The following is a 26047-nucleotide window of genomic DNA, read 5'->3' as shown; positions in this document are numbered from 1 at the left end:
ATCAATTGAAAGGATTTTCCTGCCCAAGGCGGAATGGTTTTATAATGTTTCGTGTATTAAGATTAATTCACCCTTTTTATATAATTAGGAAAGCCAGTTTGGTGTACTGGTTAAGGCACAGGCTAGAAACCTGGGGATTGAGTTCTAGTCCTACCATAGGCACAAAACAAGTTGGGTAGCCTTAGGCCAGTCACTTTCTCTCAGTCCTAGAAAGGAGGTAATGGCAACCACTTCTAAAAAACCATATCAAGAAAAATGCAGCGCTTGTCTAGGTAGTTACCAAGACTAATATGAAGTATATGTTTAAACTATTAACTGTTGAATTATGCTGCCATTTTGAGCATTGTTTTCTGAGGATCTCCAGGGAATGAAATAAATGGAGGAATGAATGTTTGTTCACATCTGCACTAGAGGAAGGAGACAGGACAGTAGAACCTCTGGTCATGACCATAATTTGTTCCATAATTTTGATTGCAACTCAATTTGGTCATGACCTGAACCTAATTTTAGAAAGTTAGCACTTACAAAAAAAAAAATGGCATCAGGGGCCATGAAAAAAATGTGAATTTTTTTGGTCAGAACTCGATTTGGTCATGGTCAGAAGCGTTCGTGACCAGAGGTTCTACTGTACTTAAATGTAGCTTGAACATATGTTCATAATAGTGGATTCTACTAACCCATCTATGATTAACTTGCAAACTTGAATATTATTAATTTCAATAAAGGACTAATAGTATGCTGAGATCATTCATCATCAAGTAAATTGTAATCAGTCAATATATATTTTTACAGCATGATTTAATGAGATGTGGATTGATGATTTACACACCTGGTTCAGAATTGTAGTCCAGGCAGTCACTCCATTTTTTTATTGGCACTCACAGCTATAGAAGACTACAACATTGGCACCTTAAATCATATTTGGGAATCATTCAAACAGCAGTGCAATAGACTAGCCACGTACAGGTGTTTGTTTTTTTTGCACTTGTGTGAATTGGCAAGTCAAAGTTGCTCAGATTCTCACCCTGAGATGCTTCATTGTTCTTTTTAACATCACTTTTGTCAAGTTATTAAACATTTATATTAAAGATTAATAGAAAGAAGTTAACATCTAAGATATATAAACACTTCCCATTCATTGTTAAATTAAAAAGTCAGTTAAATTAAAAATGATATTTTGATTTTTTTTTACATCCAGCTTCTCATAATAACATTTAACTTTGACACTGCCAGGTATTTGTTGCTTAGGAATAAATTTTAAAATTTCACTAACATTATAAAATCTAGATGGACAATCAGTTTTTGTCATGGTCAAGGCGTAAAGTAGGAGATCTGATTGCTGTATCTACAGTAAAGGCCTATTCTTGGAAGAATCCTAAACAGAACTAGGTGTTTAGAGCAAAATATCAATTTAAGGGTAACAGTTATCCCAAATTGAGATATTCCAGAACAAAAACTTGCAGGATTTTGCTGAGGTTGTCAATAGTTGCCTTGTCAAGATTCTCTTCATTGTCCTCCATAGTATGCCATACTCTAGGGAAAGGTGAAGGTATCAAGTGTAGGATTGGGACACCTGTTGGGATAAGAGAGAACAAAAAGATGAAGAATTGGTCCAACTTTTGAGACAACTATTATTTCTCAACAATGTTGTACAATACATAAACTGAAAGTGTGATGGCGTTAATGTTCTAATCTCATAGTTTAATCTACTGAATATCAGAAAATCATTAAAACTCCACTGCTGCTAAAATTGTAAGAACATTTAAAGACTAACCATCTCATTTTTTGCAAAAAGTATTTTAAACAATGGATTTTACCTATTAGGGATAATAAGAGTTTTGAAGTGGGATCTATCTTTAAACATAATCATTTTTAAATCCTACGTATAAATAGCAAGTGCACTTTTTACCTCTAGAACAGGAATGTCCACAGGCAGAGGCAAATGATCTGACACAAACTGTTCCTTTTGTATGTGCCCTAGATGGACCCCTGAATATCCTAAAGGGCAAGACTTATGAACAACCCCTGCTCTAGAGAAGGGTATTTGGAGCAACAGACTGAAAAGTATGGCACAATACTCTTGGACAAAATTACTTTGTATATGTGAATTGAATAGACATTTGGTCTAAATGTTTCATTTACTTTTTTATGTTTATATAATACTGGGTTGATGGGATTTTTGCCAATGTATTTCCCTTAATTTGAATTGCCATGCTGAAAAAAAAGATCAAGATCCCTCAGCCTATCATTCTCCCCCTCTCTCTCCCCACCTCTCTCTAATTTACAATATGAGATGGGATGAGAAAAGAAACAATTGTGCAATATCTTTTACCATAATTATAATCACTGACTTCCTTGTATTAATATTATGATTTGTCAAAAATAAAATAAGCCACATTCTGAAAAATGGGTTTGTGACCAGACCTGACTATAAGAATGAAAGTTTGTACAATTCTTTTAAGTCTGGAGAAATATTTGCATACATAAATAACACTTTTACATATATTGCTGAATGTATATCAATTAAAACACATTAAAATTCATACCTCTTCTCAAAAATGGAATATGGTCATCCTCAACTGGATGTCGACGTAAATTACTCCGGAAGTACTGCCTCTCAGAAGAATAATTATTTAGCAAATGCAAATCATGAAGGTTTCGTTCTGCAGGGTTTTTTTTTTTAAAATATAGCAAGTTGTGAATATCAAAGTAATCGGTGTTTTTTTAAAGCTCTCAATCTGTTTAAAACATTTTGAAGCAAAAATGAATTTTCCTTAGAATTTTATGCACCCTCAATGCTTTGTGAATGCAAACTCATAGTTATAACTGTTACCGTATCCCAGAAAATAGCCTTAGAACAGATATTTTGCTTAATCTGTATTGTACTGTTTTGGTAGCATTTGTTCAGTTTTTATCTTAACAGAGTCCACAATGATTTTTAAAAATATGTATATGTGGCTAGTTAATTTCTTGATACTGCTGCAATGCACGAGTTTTTGCTTAAACAACTCCTTTACTTGTGATGTAAAGTTGTAATAGATTATATTACTAGAAATACTCGACCATACAAAACTAGATGATACGAATATCCCTTTACGAGTTAAACTGGTATATTTTGTAAAATGTTCTTACCAATGGCTTCAAGTCTCCCAAACCATCGAGCTGTATTCAAAAAGTAAACAGGAAAAATAGGGTTTCGTGCACCAATTAAATCCAGCAACACAAAAAGATCCTATGGGAAATCAGTCAAGGTTAGTCCTTTAAATGCCACTCTCAGAGTTTTACCCATAAGAGAATATTAATGACTGTCTAAAATCAGTGAATGTGGACAATTCCAGACAAGTATTTCAAAATACTTATATTGCTGTATTTATACTGTTGAATATAAATATCCCAGAGAGATTGAAATCTTCCACTCACAAACCTTGTTGTGATTCTTACTGTAATTAGTAAGGACTTGATTCTGATTAATAAGTCTACAAAGACTTCAGATGACAACTGCTTTTAAGTGGCATGCCTCTGTATTTGTTTTATCAATTAACTTATCTTTGTTTGTCTGTTTTATCTGATTAATTTTTATTTCATTGCAGATTGTATTATTCTATTCTACTGGTGGCACTACGGTTAGAATGCAGTATTGCAGGCTAACTCTGCACCCTGCCAGGAGTTTGATTCTGACCAACTGAAGGTTAGCTCAGCCTTCCTTGCTTTTGAGGTCAGTAAAATGAGGACCCAGATTGTTTGGGGCAATATACTGACATTGTAAACCACTTAGACAGGGGTGTAAGGCACTATGAAGCATATATAAGTCTAAGTGCTAATGTAATTCTAAATGATAGTTTAGAAAGTCATGCTTGCAATTCTTTTCATAACCCTAATCATATTTAAGGTAAAGAGCATAGATTCCATGATTCTTTATTCATATCCTTGAGCTCTAGGAGTATGGCTACAAAATAACTGAAAATTTTGGCATTTTATAGGAGGGACATAGGTGTAGTGATTATTTTACTACAAAGGTTGCTCCTCTATGAACAAGCATTGCCTATCAGTACAAAAATAGGAGCAGAATCTATTTTGTTAATTTCATTAAGAAGTTTGTACTACATTTTGAATGTGTCATGTGATTAACTTTAGAACTCTGTTTCTAAAGATAGATCTCTCAGGTCTCCCCTAAATCCAAGGACTCAGACATGGGGGACCCTGCTCAAGAAAAATATCAGACTTAGGAATCAGGAGCAGTCAAGCACCAAAGCTGAGTGTCCTAGCAATAATCTGGAACAGATGCAGAACAACATAAAAGACAAAGATCCTGATCCCAAGCAGTCACCCAACCTAAAAAAATGCTGTGAACTCTGGAGAATGGAGTAGAGGAACACCAAGAGCAAAAATGACAATTGTCTTAATTAAATCTTGTCCACACTAGCTGATATAGTGCAACTACCAGAAGTTGGTTTTTCTGTTGGGAACATCTACTCTAACCATGGATTGGCATTTTTATGTCATTCAGTCTTATGTATTATCTGAACCCTGGGCTGTCTGACAATTTTCTATAGCATTTGGACCATTGAACTGTTCCTGATCCATGTATGCTCATAATCTGATTTGGCTTTGGACTCACAGGCAATATTTCACTTTCTTGTTAGTGTTCTGGTGTGCTTGCACACATCAGAGCTCTGCCTGCCAAAGCCTATAATTCTTGAAAACTTAAAAGTAAACAGATTGCAACTCAACTTTGTGTATATGTTCATCCTGAAACAGGACAGCTCCCTTGTAAGGGTCTCCTGACCCCCACAAAATCTCTTCCTCTCTTTCTGCTGGGGAGGGTGACTCCTTCCCTCCCATTCGCAACACAAGCCTCAATAATACAGTAGTCTACAACTTCCCTTTTCAAGACCCCATTTAAAGTACTAATTGCAAAATATTTTTGTTTCTCTTCCAATCTTTCCCTTCTTTAAAAACTTTCTTCCCAATCATTATAACATTTAAAAAATTGGACTAATAGGATATTGTTACATAAAATAGGAAATTAATGTTACGCCAAACACTTCTGCCATTTTTAGCCCTGTATCCAGTATTTGTAAAGTTTTTACTTACAATGCCTTGAATTTGATTTGTGTTCCTGACACCTGGTGGATGAGGAGTAGATGCCATTTTCTGGGCCAAAGATCTAGAGCCATACAAGGAATCAGAAGGGGACCATCGCACAAAAGCTTCTTCACCGTCAAAGAAAATAAGCTTCAGAGAAAGATCTGCCTTGGGTGGCAAACTGCTTTGCTATAGAATAGGTGGGAAACAGAATGGAAAGTCTGTCACCTTACTTAGAACCACAGTAAATGCAACTTGAAGAAAAAGTAAATACCTTCAGAAAAGAAAGCTGTCTGTCCAAGGACCTTGCCAATTCTAGCATCATTGCACAAGGTACAGCTGAGTCAGTGGCTCCAACAAACACTTTACCGTCCAGCTGCGGTGGAAAATATTTTGAGTCATAATGGCAAGCAACCACCAAATGGCGTTTGGCAAGGGGATTGAGAGTACTGATTATATTTGAAAAAGTGCGGTATCCATAAGGAGTATGACTCTGAAATGTGTCTTCTTCAACCAGCCAGCCAGCTTGCAATCCTTGTAGGCGATGCTTGATATGCTAAAATATATAGAACCAAAAGTCAATTGTGATCAATAATGTTGTTTTAAGTTAGTCCATACAAATCAATCTTGCAAGGGGCAATAAATTTCCTGAAGAAGATTAACCTTTCCCCCTGAAACCTACTATTCAAGAAATGTTCATTCACAGCTTTGAATACATTTCTCTCTAGGAGAGCTTTTCAAGCAGCCATTTCATTGATAATGAAGCAGAGCAAGTCGTCTTTTTCAGGCTGCAATTCCGTTTGCATACTGCAAACCAAAATTTGGGACTGAGCAAACTCCGTCAGCCTTTTTCAACATGGTGCCTTTCAGATGCAGTCAATTCCCATAACTTTCCATTAGCTCACCTGTTATCTGCAGCATCTAGGAACAACTATCAAATATATCTGAAGGGCATCAAGCAAAGAAAATGTGATAATATACAGTATTTACATCTTTCTCATTTTTAGCTATGAGAATAATTCAGAATGCTGGTAATTCAGATCTTGGAGTCTCTTTTTTCTTCTAATACCACATGTTGCAAAGGAATGGATCAGAGAGGCAATTGTATATATGGACAAATATAAAGCTTTTAGCCATTTTGAGCTTTGAATAAGAGTGCTTCTGCAGTGAATATTACAGAAACAATTAAAAGAAAATCGGGATGAGAAAATTCTATATTCATTACATTTTCTTTGTGGTCATAATTGCAGAAGGCATAGAAACTTTTCAAAATATGAAAGGCATAGAAATTGTTCAAAATATGAGATATTTAATATTCAGTCAGCAATTCCAGATTGAAATGCAAGACTTATGAAAGTAAGAGGTTCTCAATCCCAGCTGCTGTCACTTAATGATATATAATTGCTGCTCCCCCATCTGAGGATATATCTTTGGATGTTTCTTTAGAATAATGTTTTCTCAGCTGCTCATTTCTATAGCAGCTCAAGAATTGCTGCAATCAAGGCCTAAGAGAGCCTTCATTATCTTATAGAACATGTTGATACTTGTCTGTAAGCAACAGGCTAACAATGGCTAAGGGATAGTTAGAAATGTGTCTTCTATAAAATCAAACCTATGCCAATAATAGGATTTATTGCTAATCAGAATGAAGCTACAAAAAACATAATTACATATATGTATAAAGCCACTGGCAATGAAAAGAAGAATTTTGCTTTAGCCATCTTTCCTTTTGTGAATGTATTAGAACAAAAAGTATCATCATTTTAAGCTCTAAGTACATCAAAAGTTCCCAACATAGCCCATCACAAACTAAACATTTTGCAGCTTTTTATTACCTTTTTTAAAATTACTTTCAGAGATTTTGAGAGGATAGACAAGGAAAAAAATATTACCTGTGAGGATGAAGATATATTCTAGGATATGGAATAATTCCAGAAATACATAATCATAGGTGTTGATTATCAGTGATACCTGTAGTAGTCTGTGAGTGCTAATTAGCTAATTGTTTTGTTATGAGATGGGTGCCAAATAAATTTAATAAATAAATCTGGGATTGGAAATTTTAATATGCAGTGGATACTTTAAGTAGATTTGTCATTTTCAGTAGAATGAACATCAAAGACATTTGTCTTAGTAGAAACTTTTTTTTCAGATACAGTGCTGTTCTTCTCCAGGAACAGTAGTACGTACTCTTTCTTGGCTATGTTTAATTACTGCAGCACTGGAGATACTATTTTTGTTTAGGCTACTTGTGAGCAGTCTCCTAGGAAACAAGCATTCAGTAGATATTCTTTGAAAGAGTTTATCTGCCTTTTTTTGCTTTATAAATTGCAGATCATCAAGCTTATATATCATCACATTCCAATTCTACTAAGAAAAATCACCACCATTTTTGGACATCTCTAATTGATTAGAATTTAGCATAATAAAGGTCCTGCATACTTGTGACAGTATTTTATGACTGGAAAGTACAGTTCTTCTCCAAGTTGTAATATATTTGTTGCTAGTTGCTATTTCCTGTGCTATCATTAGTGCTGACAACATAATCACTTTCTCCTTTCCAGAAGGATTGTGTTTCAATTAATGATTACTAATTCTCACACCTGTATACCACTTCCTGAATAAAAAGCAACACAGAGGGACACAACTGAAGAGTCATTGCCTTTGTGTCCTGTCTCTAAACCTCCTGTTTGGAATCACTAGTCTGTCATATTATGACACAGAATGGTGGATTACATTACCTTTGGCTTGATTTAACAAGGCTTTTAAATTTTTCTCGCAATGATATTACCTCTGTGACAAGTATATTGCATTGTACTTATTCTATCTTCTCCATGCTTGTTGAAATATTTTCCCTCTTTCAGTAGTTACAACCTATTCTGTCTTACCTGCCGCACAGCATAACTCCCAGGTGATCCTGGATATCTCTCAATCAGGATTGGATGAAGGTCATTTTGCCACATGCTATTAACATTTGTCTGTGAGGTGACCTGTAGGATACTAGTTGCATTTAAAATGGTTGGGCGATGGGAATACTGCAGAAAGAATTAAAAGGAAAAATCAGGATGAGAAGATATTCTATTGCTTATGTCGCTTTGTATCTGTGATGGAACTATTCAGATAAAATAACTATTATCTATTTTATGGTTAAAATTAAAACTAGTAACAAGCTGTTATCTAGAGTTTAATCTATTGACACACTTGGAAATACTGTATTTTTACATATACACATGCTGTGCATAAGATAAGGATTGAAGACATTAGTACAATAATTGATTCCTATTCTCTATCAAATCTTTAGGGAAGCCATAGTGCCACTTAATTTCTTCCAGAAAGCAAAGATTATTTTGTACCTCTTCATAAGACTCAGTTCTAACATATGCTAATTTTATGGTATATGGAGAGATTTCATTCATCACTTCCTTTGATTACTGGAAGAACGCAAGATGCAGTTTGATCCACATCCTTTTCCACATCTGAGTATTTTTAAAATCTTTTCAATAGCAAATTTAGCATTCTGCTAAAATTATAGATTTCCCATAAATAATGGAAAATATGCAAAGAGACTTTTCTTAAGGGCAACTTTATAAAAAATGCATATTAGCCAACAGAGTTTTTAAGAGTAATGAAGATTAGATTGCTTGCAGTTAAAAAATGAGGGGGAAAAAACCTTTTTAAATGCTACTCCATTTTACCTGCCAAGAAAATGTTGCATAGAAATCAATAAAAGGATGATTTTGATAAAATAGTACAAGCATTTACCAATGCCAGTTTGTGTCCCCTGAAAGATAAAATAAGATACTGCTTTATAATCATACTACTGCTGAAGGAACAACTTCTTTGCTAAATAGATAAAGAGATGTGAGAAAGAAAGTAGCAACCACATTTGATTATGACTATTCATGTGACCATGGGGATGCTGTTATAGTTGAAAGTGCAAGGACCAGTTGTAAGTGTAAGGATCGGTTGTAAATTAATTTTTTTCAATATTGTTGTAACTTCACATGAAAAGTTGTACATTTGAGAACTACCTGGACAGAGCTTCAATACAAATTAGATCAAATTACAACACTATTCAGTTCCACACAAATCAATCTAGTTGCTTTCCAGCCGACTACCTAAATTCATGTCAATCCAAATTACAAAGTTTTCTGGCCTTTTTTTTTTTTTTTTGCTTTGATACCACCCTTTTGACTATATTAAGTGGTAGATATAAATAAACATTATACATTTTATATTGAAACTCAGTCATTTGAACTCCTACTTAGCAAAACACCAGGCACCTAGGCAAATTTTATATTCTTTATCTATTGTCTGATAAAAATCCGAAGCTGACATATACAGCTGCAAAACTGTTACCTAGTAACAATGGTTTGCAGCAATGTGTTGTCCTCTAAGGGAGTGAGTTGATGTTAATAAAGTTCATTGTATGTTGAAGTTATACTAGCCATTAGATGTTATATTTCATAGATGCTCTTATGTGTATGTCCTCTTGTCTAAGACTATAATAAACTATTTTTTTTTATGTATGCCAAATATTTGATTAAAACAACCCTTAATCTTTCAGGTAAGTGCAGCAATCCTCCAGTTCAAAGAATATCACTTCTATTTCCATGTAAAGAAAAAGGGATGTTGAAATTTTCCAGTTATAGACTATACACTACAGGCTGCCTGATCATGAACCTTTCTATTATGGTAAATTGGATATGTGTAAAACACAATAATATATATTTATTAAAATAGATCCAGGTCAAGGTAATTGTTTTAATGTAAATTAAAATAAATGCAGAATAAATCCAATCAACATTCAGAACTATCCTCATTATAAAATACAATCTTGAAATGTTTTATACATACATATTTTATCACATAGCTCAGAGGTCTCATTCTTGCGGCCCGCGGGCCAATTGCGGCCCGCAGGATGATATCCTGTGGCCCCCACCATGATACGAAAGTATAACATTTGAGGATATTTTTTTAACAATGTTTTTTGTGGAATCCCTTATGTGGCCCAGCCTCACCCAGCCTCTGCCTCCAGCGGCCCCCAGGTAAATTGAGTTTGAGACCCCTGACATAGCTACTGAATAGAAAATCAGCTCATGGCTACTCTTGTAATCTGAATGAAAGAAAAACAAATGCAAAGTTCCTGAGAGAAGGCACTATTCCAAATGAATTAAAATACTGATTATTTGAATATTTTGTAATGAAGGTTTCTCCAATATAATATAGAGAAAAAATTGCTCCTATTTTCTTCAACAGAGCATGCTGAAGTTTGATTAGAAATCTTATTTTTGAGGGGTGGGGGAAGATCCAGAATTCAGCCATGGATGCCATTTGTCCTTTTCTCTCTTTGTGGTCTTTATATTTCCCAACATAATTTGATATTATTATAGGTGTGTGGGTGCTTTATATGATTACTGCCATTTTTTTGAGTCAGTCAAATTTGGGGAAAATTATCTTAGTTATATTTCAATCTGCTAATGCTCTCCTAGGGTGCATGTGGAGACCTGGTTTATGTACTTTTTCCCAGTCTGTAAAGCAGATCAAAATTACGCCAGTATAATTTGCTGTATTTCTAATGAGGCTGGTAGGTGGTGCTATCTTAATAGTTAACTAGGGATAAGTTAAAGTACATAGATTGATGGATTTTTCTGCTGGCAAGAAAAATATCCACCAATTGTTTCCCTTGGCTGTAGCTAAGGCTTGGCAGGTGACAGTGAGGTATTGCAATAGAAACTCTATCATTTCTGCATGTGTGGACACTGATGTACATACAAAAGGCATTGAGTTTTGATTGCAACACATACCTGCCATTTTGATTCTTTCCTTGGACACCTCTATGCAGACATGCCTTTAATTGTGTTGAATGAGACAACTTTGAGACAAAGTTAAGGAGATGTGTATGATGGTGCCTTAAGTGGGGCTGCTCTTGAGAAGTATCCAGATGTTGCAATTAATGCAAAATGTAGGAACATGCTGCTAATGAATACAAAAAGTGTGGGGATCTTATCATGATTGTATTGAAAGGTCATCAATATTTGCTGTTGCATTCTGTACTTGATACAACGTAAGCCATCAGTACAAAATGGCTTTAGGCTTTTTTATTTAAAGGTCAGCATTTCCTGTTATGTATCTGTTGCAATTTGCAGCTAAGCCCACATTCTTTCCAGCAAGGAGGAGGGGGGCTTCTCCTGTCGCTCCCAGGCTTTGATATAACCTTCTCCACTTTCTTAGAAGGATTTGCGTAATTTATAAAGATGCTTCTCTTCCATAAGACTTTCTACTGTTAATTAATTTTAGTAATAACCTCAAATGCTTGCCAGAGTAAAATACAAAACAAAGGATGAACAAATGTTTTCTTTGCCAACCAAAGCTATGCGTGTTTCTCAGGAGACATCCCTCCCTCCATGGCAAGTTGATTGAGCGCAATTCTCATTATGCTCTGTTTGGAATCTGCCCAACTAACCAGCTTGGGATCTACTCCTCTGTAAAAAATAAAGAGGATCACAGTACTATATTTGCCCAATAGAAAGTTCCAATTTTGCCTCCCCCAAAATTCGAGGATCTCTCAATTGTAGTAGGTCCGTTGTTTGGATACAGGCGCTGACCCACTTCAGATTTCTTGGCTTCAGCAAGGCTGCTGTATCGTGCTTTCAGATTTTGCCCATTAGTTGGTTAGGATGCTACCATATTTTCCTCTCTAGGGCCTGAGGGCTGTCCTAGTATTGCAGCTGGATAAGAGGCATTTATTTGTACACCAACCTTCCAGATCACTTATTTTTATGATACAATTAGCTACCTCATTACCCTTAAAAAAGAAAGAAAGATGTACATCATGCTACTGGATTTCTGGCCACTCTACAAATAAGAGTAGCAATAGAACAAGGATATAACACAAAAGATTTTGGGTCTCTACCCCTCCAGCCACTCCAATGCCCCCATGCATCATATTATCATGAAAAAGAAACAAACAGAATATCTCGATCCAGTCACAGTTTTGTTCCATATAGTATCAATCTTGTGAACTCTCAAGTTTCCTCTTTCCACTATTTATTACAAATGGACAGTGATTAATATGTATATGGGTATAGGTATGTATATGTACGTACCATATATACCAGTAACATATATGTGTGTATCATATATGTGCGTGGGTAGATAAATACTTTCTTTTGAGGGCAGGCAACAAAATTTCATTTTTAATGTGTGCCAGTGTGCTCACAGTTAAAAAAAAAAAGACAATGTAGGTCATGAAAAGGAAATAAGATACGTTTTCTCCCTTTCATTCCCCCAAAGGCCAAAAATGCCGACCCCACAGACATTGTCCCCTCCCTGTTTGTACTGACCCTGCCTGCGCCCCCTCTCCCTTCACCTCCCGCTGCACCCACAAAGCAGGGGACGCTGCATGCCACCCACCTTCTCCTGAGTCCAGTCCGCTCTGTCTTCTCGGCCACCTACGTGCTGCGGGAAGCCCAGGAGAGCCAAGCAGAGTGCCCAGGCCAGGCAGAAAAATGCCGCCGCCTTGCTATTTCGCCTCTCACTGGCCATGCCGTTGCAAGAAGCAGCCCCCTAGGCTGGGCAGGGAGCGAAGCCGACCCCGGCTGCCAGTGAAGGAGGCTCGCTCGAGACTCAGAGGGAGGCAGATTCAGGCAAAGAGGCGGGCGCGACGGGCGCAGCGTTGGCGAGCAGGCGGGCGATGGGACGGCGGCGCTTCGCTTCGGTCTTCCTGAGGCGCTTTTGGGCTTCGCGTCCGGCGAGTTGCTGTCCTGCCTTGCCTACGTAACGCGGCGGGAGAGATGCTAATTCCCATCCCAATCAGTCTGTCTTTCCCTCAGGAGTGGGTGGGCGTTTTGTCCCTGGCACCACGTCAGCAGCATCAGGAGGACAACAGATGACTAATCCCGCCACTTTGGGCTGCAGCCAGAAGGACAGCTCCCCCCACACCCCCACCCCGGTTTCCTCCCAAAGCGAGCGGGGCTCTTCTATGCTATAGACGCCGCAGATGTTTTTCCACTGATAAAAGTGAGCAGCGAGAGGCGCCTCGTGATTTCTTTTTTTCTTTTTTACTTTTAAGATTCCCTTGAAGTAATGAATCAAAGCGCGTTCTGTATTCCTCTCGAGTTATATGCTATTTCAGACTGACCAGCCTGCAAAACTAGCACACATTTATCGATTATTTGAAGGATATGGGATTTAGGAGACCTTTTAGCACTTGCAAAAGAAGAAGAAACAATAACGGTTATTACCAAAGCTCTTACAAGCAGCTTAGCAAACACACTGAACTCCTCCTACTGGAAGCTGGTACATTCTGATGTGTTGGAGAACAACTTCCAGAATTCCCAGTCAGCATACTGGGAATTACAGTTCAACTCGTTTGGATGGTTGCCTGATTGCAGAAACCTTCTCCATACATTTTCTTAAATTGGATTCTTAAAATGTTTATCTTTTAGTATACTAGCATCATCATTTCAATGGATTATACACTGAGTTTGGGGAACTTTTTTTCTTCCATTCGAAGGGTCCCTTTCCCATTATTTCCCCAGCACAGTATGTATATTATCAAATCTGGATTGCAAAAATCTTGATGACCACTAGATGCTAGCAAAACATTAACGTTTTCTGTAAATCTTTGCTGCTATCTAAAGCCATAAAAAATGCTGGTGCCTATAGCTAGTAGCTCCTGCCTATGGGCATAAATGATGTGTTAGGCATATGATAAAACATGTGGTTTTAAAAAGACAAAGGAAACTCAGCTTTTCCCACTCCATACATGATTACTCTTTGCCCTCAGTTGGCTACCATAGTTTCATTTTTATAAGAAAGGAAACAAAATGAAACAATAGTATAAGTTAGCCAAAATTTGTATATAGTGTGAATACACCAATTGGGTGGCTTACTCAGCCTGCTAATATAAGTCTGTTTAACCCTTTTTAAATTGAACATACAGTAACTAGCTGCATTCTAGCTGCTTAGTATTGGTTTAATCTGATCAATAAATAAAAGGAAGCATTTATCTGATATTCCACAGTTCTACTGGGCAAGTTGGAAAATCCCTCAAATAACTAATGTGAATTCACAGGTGTTAAGCTAGGATCAGTTAATATTTCAGTCTTGAATAGTGCCTCTAATGTTTGAGTCACTTTTGCCCAATTATAAATTAACTGATCTAAATAAATTCCTTCCAACTTTTGGACACAGAGACAGAAGGCTAAGGAGCTGCAAAAAAGGACTGCTATAGTTAACACCATATCTTCTTCTCTATTATTTTTACACACCTGCTCTGCAAGAGCTTGTTTGTATATGTGAAAGGGGGAAGAGTGAAAGCAGACAGAGCATTTTTCCATCTCTGTAAGTGGCTTCAATTTAAAGGAATCACTGAAGTTTTTTTTTTAATATGTCAATAAAAGGAAGAAGTTGGGAACTGAAACTAATCAAGGTACCTGTTCTTCAGCAAACTGAGAGTGCCTTCTGATAGCTGAGTGCTTGGCAATATATTACAATGCCAGAAACCCAACATTTTAGTTTAATCTAAAAGGTAGTTTGCTTCTTTGTAGCTTATCATATGGTATAAACTCAAGCACAGCTTGTAACCCACAATGTATTGAAAATTCATTGTTTATTGAACAATAGTTCAGAATATTGTGTGATCACAGCTGGAATAATAACTTCCCCAAGATTCACACCAGATGTGCTTTTATATGTGGTGTAAAGACATCAGTTGTCTTCCTCCTCTGGGAGATAACTGGATATATACAAACTATATAGAAAGACTACTGTGTATATATTTGCCATGCTGAAAAAATATATTTAGATTAAAAGTTTTTAAGAAGGTCATCCAAAGAGATTTTAATTGATGCATATTAACACTGCTCCTTCAAGTTATATCACATTCAGATACAGTAATTAGAACTCACCACTGGGAGTTGGATATTTCCCTCCTAGGTTGACAGCTTTCCTTATTTTCAGAAAATTAGAGCAATCACAAAAGAAGGAGGGTCTTTATCCAAGCTGCAGCTGAGCTGACTGCAATGTGTTCAGTAATTCTGATTCATATCCTGTTATGAATCTGGCTGCCTTAATAGCATTGAAGAGGTGCCAGAATCCTGACAAAAGAACATAAGTGTTTTTGTGACTTATGGACACTGGTTTGAATTGATTTCCTTTCAGAGATGCATAGAATAATGTTAGCAATAGACATTTAACTCCATGGTGGTGTTCACACAACACACTGAGGTACAATTGACTTAATCTAATTTTCTGAGTTTGCAGACTACACCAAGTCATAAGAGAGGGCGTGGACTGGGACCACAAAACATCCTAGGAACTAAAAGCTGGTTGACTAGCTTGTAGTTCAGTGAGTCATAAACCACAGTCATTAAAGACACATTCTCTAATAATTAAGGGCAATTTATGCTATCATCACCCCAGTCCAACTCTATTCAACTAATCTTGATTTCAAATTTTGATTCAAAGTGACAATAATAGCCAAAGTAGGTTTATGGCCACTTGATTAATGCTCTCTTTAGGATAGGAAAGAGGGATGATGATAATATATATAGCCAAGTATTTAACATAAAGACATCTCTCTTTATGAAGTCAATTAGAATTTTAACCAAATATAAATTCATATTTTAAATACTGTAGATTTCTTGCACAATTGTTGAGCATAATGTTACAGTGCCACCTAATGGTTTACTATGCTGAACTGTTTTGACCAGTGTTTCTGTATAGTACATGCTCTGATTTAAACAGATTTTCAGTTATTGAATGACTTTAAGTTCTGTGAAGTTACTGTTGAATTTGATACAATCTATATTTGTATCAAATATAGAGGGTTAACATCATTGCCCAGAAGATCATTGGTTGCCTTCTCCCCTCTTTGGAAGAGCTTTATCACTCCCGCTGCCTTAAGAGAGTTCAAAACATTCTCAAAGATCCATCTCATCCTGGGCACCCTTTTTTTGAACTATTACCATCTGGCAGATGGTACAGGATAATAAAAACAAGGACAAATAGGCTGAAAAATAGCTTCTATCCCAGGGCAGTAGCTCTTTTGAATTCTACTGTATAGTGCATTGTTGGTGCGGTGTTGTGGGTTTTTGTTCAATGTGTGGAGGGTGAAGGATGTGTGTTTGTGTTTATTTTCATGGTCATGACGTGCACTGAAGATGGTGTTTGATTTCATTGTATGAGGTGCAATGACAATAAACTAAACTAAATATCTATAGCCCTGGTCATGTTTGATGGTTAATTTAAGATATGAAACTGCATTAAATATTGCATTCAATGAATCTCTTCCATTTCCAAATTTGGTCTTATGATGGCAGGCATTGGGTTAGGCACAGGTACTTTAAAGATGTGCTCAATATTGTTGGACTACATCTTCTATCATTAACAGATTAACAGAGCTGGAAGGGATCTTGCAGGTCATCTAGTCCAACTGCCCGCCCAAGCAGGAGACCCTACCATGTGTAGCCAACACAGAGGGTACCAAATCAAGAAATCCAATTTGGCTACAACAGTTGTTGGAAGGTGTCCTAAATTTATGTGTAAAAGCTTATGCAAGCTGCAGTTGGAATATGCATGTTATATTTTATTTCACACAAAGTATTTTGACTGTTTGTCAAACTATATAAAATATATCAAATGGATAATTAATATGTAACTTTTGGGGGAAAATTTTTTAAAATAAAAGTTGGCTTAGAAGTAAGCGACATGAGTTAAATAGAATTTATTTTTAGGTAAATAAATGTATACTGTATAGGATTGCAGCTATAGTATAAAAATTAGACGATATAAGTTCCTAAAATTAATTAGGGATGAATGAGATGATCTAAAATGATTGTCTTTATTATGTAGTGAGATTAGGATAGAATTGCAGATGGGCCCCTGGAGATAGTTTGTTAAGTAGGTTGAAGATGGTCTGTATAGTAGATGCCATTGTGGGTTAAGTAAAGCCGAGAAGGTCAACAGTTGTTTAAACAATAGGTTGGTGTTGCAGGTCTTCCTGCTGGAAATGATTATAGTTTGAACTTCCAGAATAAGGGAGGGGCCTGCTGGCAATGATAATGTGTTCAGCTGTGAGATTATCTTCTGGCACTACTGCTCTCTGGCTTGATAGTGGTGGTTGCAGCCACAGATGACTTCTTATGATTTTACACACACACACACGCACGCACCTATCAACCTATGGGACCATGACATTTCATATTTCTTTTGTGTGACAAGCACCACAGTAGGGATAATATTCCTAAAACAATTGGAAGTGAATATATTTTTCCTAACTGGTCTATCTTCTGAGCTACTGTAAACCTCATAATTGAAGACTGAACCTGTAACTTTTTAAGAAGTTTCTCTGCCTTGGAAAAATATCTTGTTTTCATAGATAGTTTTAGGGTGGATGAATAAATAGAAGTGTCCTTGCAGCACTTCTTTTTTGAAGACAGTAACAACAAATTTACATGTTTTTATTCACAGTTCAATAGGAACAATTCATTATATTTATTAAGTCTAATCTTGGTGATAAAGTCTGAAGAAGCAGGTAATATCTCAGCTCATTTTAATTTCTATCTCACAATCTTAAGTATAAAATCTTACTTTTTTCCTTTGGCTATAATAGTTTTTGAATGATCAAAAAGAATTTACTTGCTTACATCAATAGGTTAAATTATCAGTCTTAAATAATTTGTAACATTGTGCAGTATAATTACATACATGAACATTGTATTTGCATGATTATATTTGTACTTATCAATAGTTGAATCAAAAGGTGCCCCAAGTTTTAATTTCAAAAACAAAATAACTCTTTACCTTAGAAATACAGAATCAGAAAAGGGTCTAACATAAGGTTTGCAAATGGTTGTTAGTGTTATTTTACAGGCTTTGAATAATTTTATATAATCAGCTCTTAGTTTTGATCCATGTAAAAGAAGCTAAAGGGCAATGAATTATTTTGTTGAATCTATTGGATGCTATGTAACTAAGCTTTACAAAGATGTTTAATTTCAACTTAGCAATGGTTCTGATAATACTCAGCATCCATCTGTTATGTACAAACTGGTGTATGTTTGAGAGGAACTGGAAAAATGAAAACTAAGCTTGATTTCACTTTTAATAATGATACTGCTTTGGCTTAAAATGTTTATCTAATCAACCTCAATAATGTTCAAAGTGCTTGTGGGGGAATATTAGTCTAGATTTAAAAAAATAATTTATCAGAATTATTTAGCATGGCTTTTAAAAATATCTTCAATGAACAAATAATAAACAATATTAAAAGACATTAATCTTTTAAATGTACAGAGAAACACAGCTCTACAGACAGCTTGAAAGGAATATTTTAAAAAACTATTTTCTATTTACCTGCCAAAATTGTAACATAACTATGATATTATTATTATGTAATACAAAATAAAAACATACATTTTTGTAATTTTGGAATGGTTAAAACATAATATTTAACTATAATCAATAAATTTATGCAGTTGGATATGACATAGATGTATGACTTCATACAAGGACTCTGAAACAATTCATAATATTCGATGGTTTGTTACTTGTTTCTTAATCAAGCTTTTAATACAAATACATGTTTTCAAAATCTGTAGACTAACTGTTTAGGGATACAAAAAGGAAGTTATCTTTCAAATTACTGTAACAAAAAAAAAGAACCTTTAATGGGTCTTCTTAATTATTGGGGATGCCATGACATTGAGACACTGAGCTTGTCAGCTGCAAAGCTGACGGCATGGGTTTGAGATCCTAGCATTGCATAATGGGATGAACTCCCATTACTTGCCCCAACTCCTACTTACCTAGTAGTTTAAAAGCATGCAAATGTGAGTAGATAAATAGGTACCACTTTGGGCAGAAGGTTCTGTGCACGTTGGTTTATAGTCCTGCTGGTCACATGACCACGGAAATATCTTTGGACAACATTGGTTTCCTCACCTAAGAAATGGAGATGAGCATTGCCTCCTAGAATTGAACACAACAGGACAGGGGAAGCCTTTATCTTTACCTTAACTATTATTCATTTCCAATTATAACTAAGTTTGTAGTACCAAATAACTTCAGAAAATATGTACATGTCCATAGCTTGCAATCATTCTGAATTAAATTAAATTTGAACATGTCATGGTCAAAGCCTGAAAAGAACAAGCCATATATCAAAGGTGTTTATCTTTCCTAAAAAATTGCTCCATCCCCTAGAGTTTTAAAACGGAATATCACTTCAAACTCTGCTTGAAATCATGATATGAATGAGTTAATGCAAGTTGCTAATGTAAGTTTAAATAGATATTTGGATTCTGTTCAAATTCTGGGTTAGCCCAACATATTATTTTCTTCACTATCATGAGGAAAAATCAAACATAACATTAAATATAAGTGCAACTTGTGGAAAAAGTAAAACACAACGTTTAATACCATTGGCTCTTTCATTATCAAACAATTCTTCCTTTAGTATTCACAAAACATTTCATAATGCCATTATTTGACATAATAAATTGAAAAACAAATTAGCATTATTCTCAGGCAAGTAGAATTTTTCCTTTTCTTCACTTAGAGTGCTACATTTAAACCCTGAGGATTTTGAATTAACAAAGATTCCTGCTTTATTTAAATCAGAACTATAGTTATCAAGTTCAGACAAACCAGAATTTTAAATTACACATAGGAGTTGATATGAGACTTAGGATATATACAGGTAGTCCTCAACTTACAACAGTTCATTTAATGATTGTTCAAAGTTACAACAGCACTGAAAAAAATGAGTTATGACCATTTTTCACACTGAAAACCGTTGCAGCATCCCCATGGCCACATGATCAAAATATAGATGCTTGGCAACTGGTTCATATTTATGACAATTGCAGTGTCGTGTGGATTAAGTTTTGGGACTTTCTGACAAGCAAAGTCAAGGGGGAAGCCAGATTCACTTAACTACCGTTTACTGAACAATTGCAATGTTTCACTTAACAACTGTGGCAAGCAAGGTTGTAAAATGGGGCAAAACTCACTTAACAAATGTCTCACTTAGCAACAGAAATGTGTGTCTCAATTGTGGTTGTAAATCGAGGACTACCTGTAAATAAAACCTTAGAAGTAGAGTTTGCTAGGTTGGATAGTAGGAAGTTATAGTGAAGTGAAGATTTTCTAGGATATTGTTATATCTTAAGAAAGAACATGCAGCATCCCAATTGCATAAATAGGTAAATAGCTTTTTAAATAACTTAGTAAACTGAGATTATTATCCCAGAACAAATTGTAATTTGCACTATTACCTAATATGATAGGTTAATATGCTTTATATTTAATTTCTAAAAACTTTGTTCTGTTTGCTATTTGTACACATAAAACTCTGTTTCTTAACTACAAATATTTTTATGATTTACAAAAAAATACATTCGGTTTAAAAATATTTAAATTGTGTTCCAGAATAAAGCCTAAGATGTATGCATGAATTCAGTTTGAGTAATGGGGATAATCATGTGCAAAACAGAAAAAAAGAAAACTGCTTAAGACTGTGAAATTACTGTTTATTCTCCAAGGGATAATAAGTTGCCTTATTCTAGATTTTCTTTGCACTAAATAATGGCACTGCTAAAATATGAACAGAAAGGCACTGTTATGTAATAGAGTTTGTTAAATTTCTTTCATATTCCATGCTTCCAGGAAGCACTGAGACTAGGCACCATTATTTAGTGGCAACTTTTACCTACCAAACCACCTCCAGCAACCACTACAAATGATTCATCCCCAAATTGTATCTTGGTTGGCAAAAGCAATAGTAGCTAGATTCAAACTTTCATGTTATGTAGAGTATTATTCAAAAACCATGACCACTGGGACCATCCATTAAGCCAGAACCAGACAAAGCATACCGTGTTTCTCCAACAATACGGCCTCCCCCAATAGGAAGACCCAGCATGTTTTCTAGGCATAAGGTTAAATTAAGCCCCCCCCCCAAATTTAGGCCTAGTTTAAAACATTCAAAATGGGGGGAAGTGTGGGGGGACTTGCCATTACGAGTGCCCTGAAGGCAGCCATGCCTCGCCACCAGCCACTCCTAACAGCTGATCATGGCGGAGCTCGGAGAGGTCCCTACTCCCACCAAAGTACCTTTGCTGCCAGGTGCTCTTGTGTAGGAAAGACAGGGCCGCACCAAGAGGCGGATGCTTCTGCTTTCCCATCTGCGCAAAGGGCACCAGCTCCCCCCTCCCCTGCCACAGCCCCGGCAAGGGCGCGGGAGCTGACTTTAAAACGGACTCCATCCACGTCCCCTCAGGCAGCCAGAGCAGGGCTCAGCAGAGATGCCTCCGGCAGGACTGCAGAAGAGTGAGCCGCCCAGCCTGCTGCTGGCGCACCAACCTTTGACCAACGCTTCGCTCTGGGCATAAGCGGGCACAGTGGCAACCCAGCCCACATGTCTCGCTCCTCTCGGGGACCGCAAGCTTACTTGCCCCACTCAGCCTGGCTTCCAGCACTACCGCCAGCTGCTCTTACCTTACACAGCAGCGGCGCCTCCTCCTGCTGGCCAGGCCTTGCAGACTGAAAGCACAGCCCAGCGGCACCCAAGCCAGAGCTGCACACTTTTGCCCCTGCACCCTGCAGAACCGGAATCTGCCACCCGCCACACAAACCTCAATGAGCAGACTTGCCTGCACTTGGGGGAAGAGAAGCTGCGCTCTGCCAGCTCCTTTACCCCCAAGCACAGGCAAGGCTGCTCATTGGGGTTTGTGTGGCGGGTGGCGGATTCCAGCTTTGCTGGGCCCCGGGGCGACAGCGAGCAGCCCCCACTTGGGCTGTGCTTTCAGCCTCCCGAGCGCCTGCAGGCACCATTGTGTATACTTCGGCACCGGCTCTGTAAGCAGAGAGTGTGTATCCTGTGCATCTCTGGGAGCGCCCTTGGTGGTCCCATGCCCTGTTGTGAGCTTGGAGTCCATGGGATGGAAAACAACGCCCAGACTTCTGAAGAGAACCTGTCAAGGGAAGAAGTCGGGGCAGCTTGGTCGTGGCCACCGCACCTGAATGGCATAACTACATTCTTTTGGAAAGGTCTGGCTGAGAGACTTGGGAAAATCCCAGGTGGTTAGGGAGGGTAGAACAAAATTGGTGCGTGAGACCGGTTGGCTGGTCTGACGGAAGAGGAGCTGGCGGAGCGCCAGCCATGGTGGGAGTGCCAGAAAGGCAGCCCGCTTGCCTTTGTCTCTCATGCAGTGGCAGGAAGCCGGGCATTGCCAGGGCCGGGGGCTCTAAGCAACCCAGCAGTCAGCAGGGCAGCTTAAGAAAGTAGCCTCCTGAGTAACGGTTCTGAGTGCTGCAGCTTGATCCGAGCTCGAGCATGTCCACATGGCATGCCGAATTTGGCACTTAATGGAGCTTTGCAGGTTTGCCAATGCACTGGACCAAGAGCTACCCGCACAGGCTGAGCTGGCACGATGCACAGGGTGGAAAGTGGTTGGCTGCGTGGGTGTCGTGGGAACACGGCCATTCACCGATAAGGGTGTAAATACACACGCACACACACTACCACCAGGCTGCGTGTGGGAGGAAAATTAAGACATCCTTGAAAAGATGGCCTAGCCGTTTTTTCAGGGCTCAAAAAAAAAAAAAAAAAGACCCGGACTTATTTTATGAGAAACACGGTAGTATTACTTCATGCACTGTGTGAACTCTGTTGTTGATCTGGGGTATTAACAAATCTTATATTTGTAATAGCCTCACTTCTGTTGGCAAAGTGTCAGGAGGACAATAAAAAGCTATACCATAGCCATTCAGCCTTACAACTTATCAGTGCTTGAACCCAGCTTCTCTCTAATAATTGCTTTGGACAGAGTTCAGACCAGTCTATTTTTTTTTTTATCATAAGGGTAAGAGTACCAAACTATCAATTCTCTCACATCACGATTTCTTATATATTAGTTCAGGGGTATCAAACTCAAGCCCCATGGGCCGGATACGGCCCATGTAGTGTTTAGATCTGGCCGGTGGGGCTACCTTTGAAACAGTGAAGGCCTGACCTGCAGTGCCTCTGCCTGTGAAAATGGAGCTCGGGAGAGACGTTTGCTGCCCTCCCAAGCTGTTTTCGCTGGCAGAGTGCTTAGGCCACTGCAGGCACCCCCAACACGAGTGACAGTGAGTTGGCTACGTTCATCCTGGCTATGCCCCCCCAAGGTCAAACACAACCCAGATGTGATCCTCAATGAAATTGAGTTTGACACCTGTACTAGTTGATTAATCTTAGAGAGTGCAGAGAAGAAGAACTGGATGATTAGGGAACTGGAGGCTAAAACATATGAAGAGTGGTTACAGCAGGGGTGACAAACTGACAGCCAGCTGGTCAGATGCGTCACATGCAGGCCACACCCACCACTATAAAATAATAGCCCCCCACCCCTCACCCTGGCAAAAACATATCACACAAGCCATTTAATGGGCTCCATCCTGCTCTGGATTCCTCAGGCCCACTGGCAGAACCAGATATTCAGCGCCTTCCTGAAGAGTGTTGGGGAGGGGGCATTCTAACCCCTAGGTGAATTATGTTCCAGAGAGAGGGAGCCACCACAGAGAAGGCCCTTGTTCTGGGTCCCACCAGGTGTATCTACCTAGGGGATGGGACCCACAACATTTGTTGCCTCCCCACTCTAGTGGGTTGGGTAGATGTGACTGGCAAGAGATGGTCCCTCAAATATAGCATGATAGCAGTGTTAGCAATAGCAATAACACTTAAACTTATAGACCACTTTATAGTGCTTTACAGCCTCTCTAAGCAGTTTTTACAGAGTCACATATTGCCCCCAACAATCTGGGTTCTCATTTTACCCACCTCTGAAGGATGAAAGGCTGAAAAAGATGAAAGATGAAAACCTTGTGCCTGGTGGGATTTGAACTCCCAAATTGCAGGCAGCTGAGTCAGCAGAAATGGCCTGCAGTACAGCACACTAACCTCTGCCCTACCAAGGCATGTCCCAATATTTGAGGGGCTGTCACAGAGAGGAGAGGGTCAATCTATTTCCCAAAGCACCCGAAGTCCAGGCAAGGAATAATGGATGGAAACTGATCAAGGAGAGATTCTAGAAATGAGGATAAATTTTCTGACAGTGAGAACAATCAACCAATGGAACAGGTTGCCTTCAGATATTGTGGGAGCTTTATCACTGGAAGCTTCCAAGAAGAGACTGGACTGCCATCTGTCAGAAATGGTGTATGTCTCCTGCTTGGGCTGGGGAGGGGGTTTGGACTTGATGACCTACAAGGTCCTTTCCAACTGTTACTCTGTTATGTGCTGCCATATCTTGGGGGGAGAGCAGGTAAGCAGGTACAGGTTGGAGGCTGCTTTATTCTTCCACACCTTGCAGGATCATTGTCTTTTACTAGCCCCCTAGAGGGCCAGTCTTGACTTTGGAGTACAGCCCATCAACACTAGAGTGTAAGCAGAGGGCTTTGAAAACCTTTCCACTACGGTGAGCTCCATTGCCACGTTGTCCCACAAATTAATCAACTACCATCTATGCTTGCATAGGGGGATGGACACAATCCAAGGGCTTCATTTTTCTGCCTGAATGTGTCGTGCAGCTCCAGGAAACGTGAGTTAAAAAGAAACCATAAACCAAGTCGCATAAATACAGCCATCCCTTTGTCAAGGGAAACGAAACAAAGAGGCGATCTGGAGAGGCAAAAAACCTTGCCACGGCAGCAGGCTTTGGAGGCCTATGGGGAGATAAATGGAGCGGATTATCCTCCTCAGAGAGGAAGACACTGCGGACAGAGGCATCTGCTGTAGAGAAGGTGATGATCAAATGCGCTTGGAATTTGGGACACGAACAAGCGAAGCTCCGTTTTCTGGCTTCCTTCACCAAGAGCTCGAGAACAGAGAAGGGGCTTCTAAACAAACACCTCGACTGAGGCACGGAGAGAGGCTGTTCATCGAGAGATGGCATGGTCGACTGAAAGAGGCGAACCCAAATAAAACCTCCCGACGTGTCTCGGACGGGGATCAGTTCAAACTTAATTCCTCCATCCGCTCTAAAAAAAAAAAAGCAGACCCCCCCCTTTTTTTTTCCCTTTGATGCCGGCATCTCCTGTTCAATTCTCCACCCCCCCAAAAAAGACTTTTCTTGCTCCCCATATTTCAAGGCTCCCTGCGTAAACCCCACCCACCCACCGAAGCCGTCTCTTCGCGATTCAGAACATCAACCGCCACAGGGAGAAGTAACGGAAACTCGGTGCGCCTCTTTGGCGCCTGCGCCATCTCAACCTTGCCGCTTCGCCGCCGCGACGGCCTGGCGGTCGTTGTAGTTCTTGATGGCTTTCATTTCGGGTGGAAACAGGGGGAGGGAAAACTTCACTTCCCAGCATGCTTCTCGTCCCCTCCCGTGTCTTTTCTGGGGCGGCTGAGACTTTTTTAGTGTGTGTGCGTGCATGTGTACATATGTGTGCGAATGGGTGTCCGTGTGCGCCAAAGTGGGAGCGGCGGTAATAAGGTGCGTGTGAAGCCACCCCGTCCCGGGGCGGAGACGGAGTTTCTCGAAGCTACAAGTGAGTGGTCAAGAGTTACGTGTGGCGAAGGTGAAGAAGAAACCCAGCAGAAAGGGGATAACATGGAAAGTTATTTCAGTCCATAGGAGGCGGTAGTGCCGCCCTTCCCAGGGTACCGAGAAAGGGAAGAGAAGCCGGAGCGGAGTGAGGCACGAACTCGAGGTGAGCGTTTGACTCGGAGGCACTTCAGCTTTTGCGCCAAAACGGCTGCTGTCGCTACAGGGCAGATGTGGGTGGGTGGGGTGAGGGGTGAGACAGGGCGACCCGGTCGCGTCCAGGTGTGGCAGGGCGAATCTGTGAGTCTTGAGGCCACATCATCTTCGCTCCCTCAACTTCTCCCCCCCCGCCCCCAACTCTGAGGATGCTTCCAAGAAGAGTTGGCTGCTGCTTCGTTTTAAGAAAGCCTACTCCCTTTCTGAGG

The 26047-nt window shown here is 39.0% G+C and overlaps 2 protein-coding genes across 4 annotated transcripts in view; one reads left to right on the top strand and one right to left on the bottom strand.

Moving 5' to 3' along the window:
• Positions 1-783: 783 nt before the first annotated feature.
• Positions 784-12924, bottom strand: QPCT (glutaminyl-peptide cyclotransferase). 2 transcript variants are annotated; one of them, XM_026695465.2, is made up of 7 exons: positions 12502-12924; positions 7974-8120; positions 5360-5641; positions 5095-5274; positions 3133-3232; positions 2547-2663; positions 784-1573 (listed from the first exon to the last, which is right to left on the bottom strand). In XM_026695465.2, the coding sequence occupies exons 1-7, from the start codon at positions 12631-12633 to the stop codon at positions 1425-1427; spliced, it is 1107 nt and encodes a 368-aa protein (XP_026551250.1). In that variant the 5' UTR covers positions 12634-12924; the 3' UTR covers positions 784-1424. The 2 variants fall into 2 exon arrangements, with proteins under 2 accessions (XP_026551250.1, XP_087792739.1); XM_087936613.1 differs by lacking the exon at positions 12502-12924 and adding an exon at positions 8781-8861.
• A 12543-nt stretch (positions 12925-25467) lies between these two features.
• PRKD3 (protein kinase D3) overlaps positions 25468-26047 on the top strand; it is a 48648-nt gene continuing 48068 nt past the window's right edge. For both annotated transcript variants that reach the window (XM_026695467.2, XM_026695466.2), the window contains exon 1: positions 25468-25788. The gene's annotated coding sequence lies outside the window, so the exon portion shown is untranslated. The remainder of the gene's footprint in view (positions 25789-26047) is intronic.

This window comes from Pseudonaja textilis, chromosome 1 (assembly GCF_049901715.1).
Source record: "Pseudonaja textilis isolate UNSWEBS1 chromosome 1, rPseTex1.2, whole genome shotgun sequence".
Classification (NCBI taxonomy): Eukaryota; Metazoa; Chordata; class Lepidosauria; order Squamata; family Elapidae; genus Pseudonaja; species Pseudonaja textilis.
The sequence above is the reverse complement of the archived record's forward strand: the minus strand, read 5'-3'. Positions and strand labels throughout refer to the sequence as shown.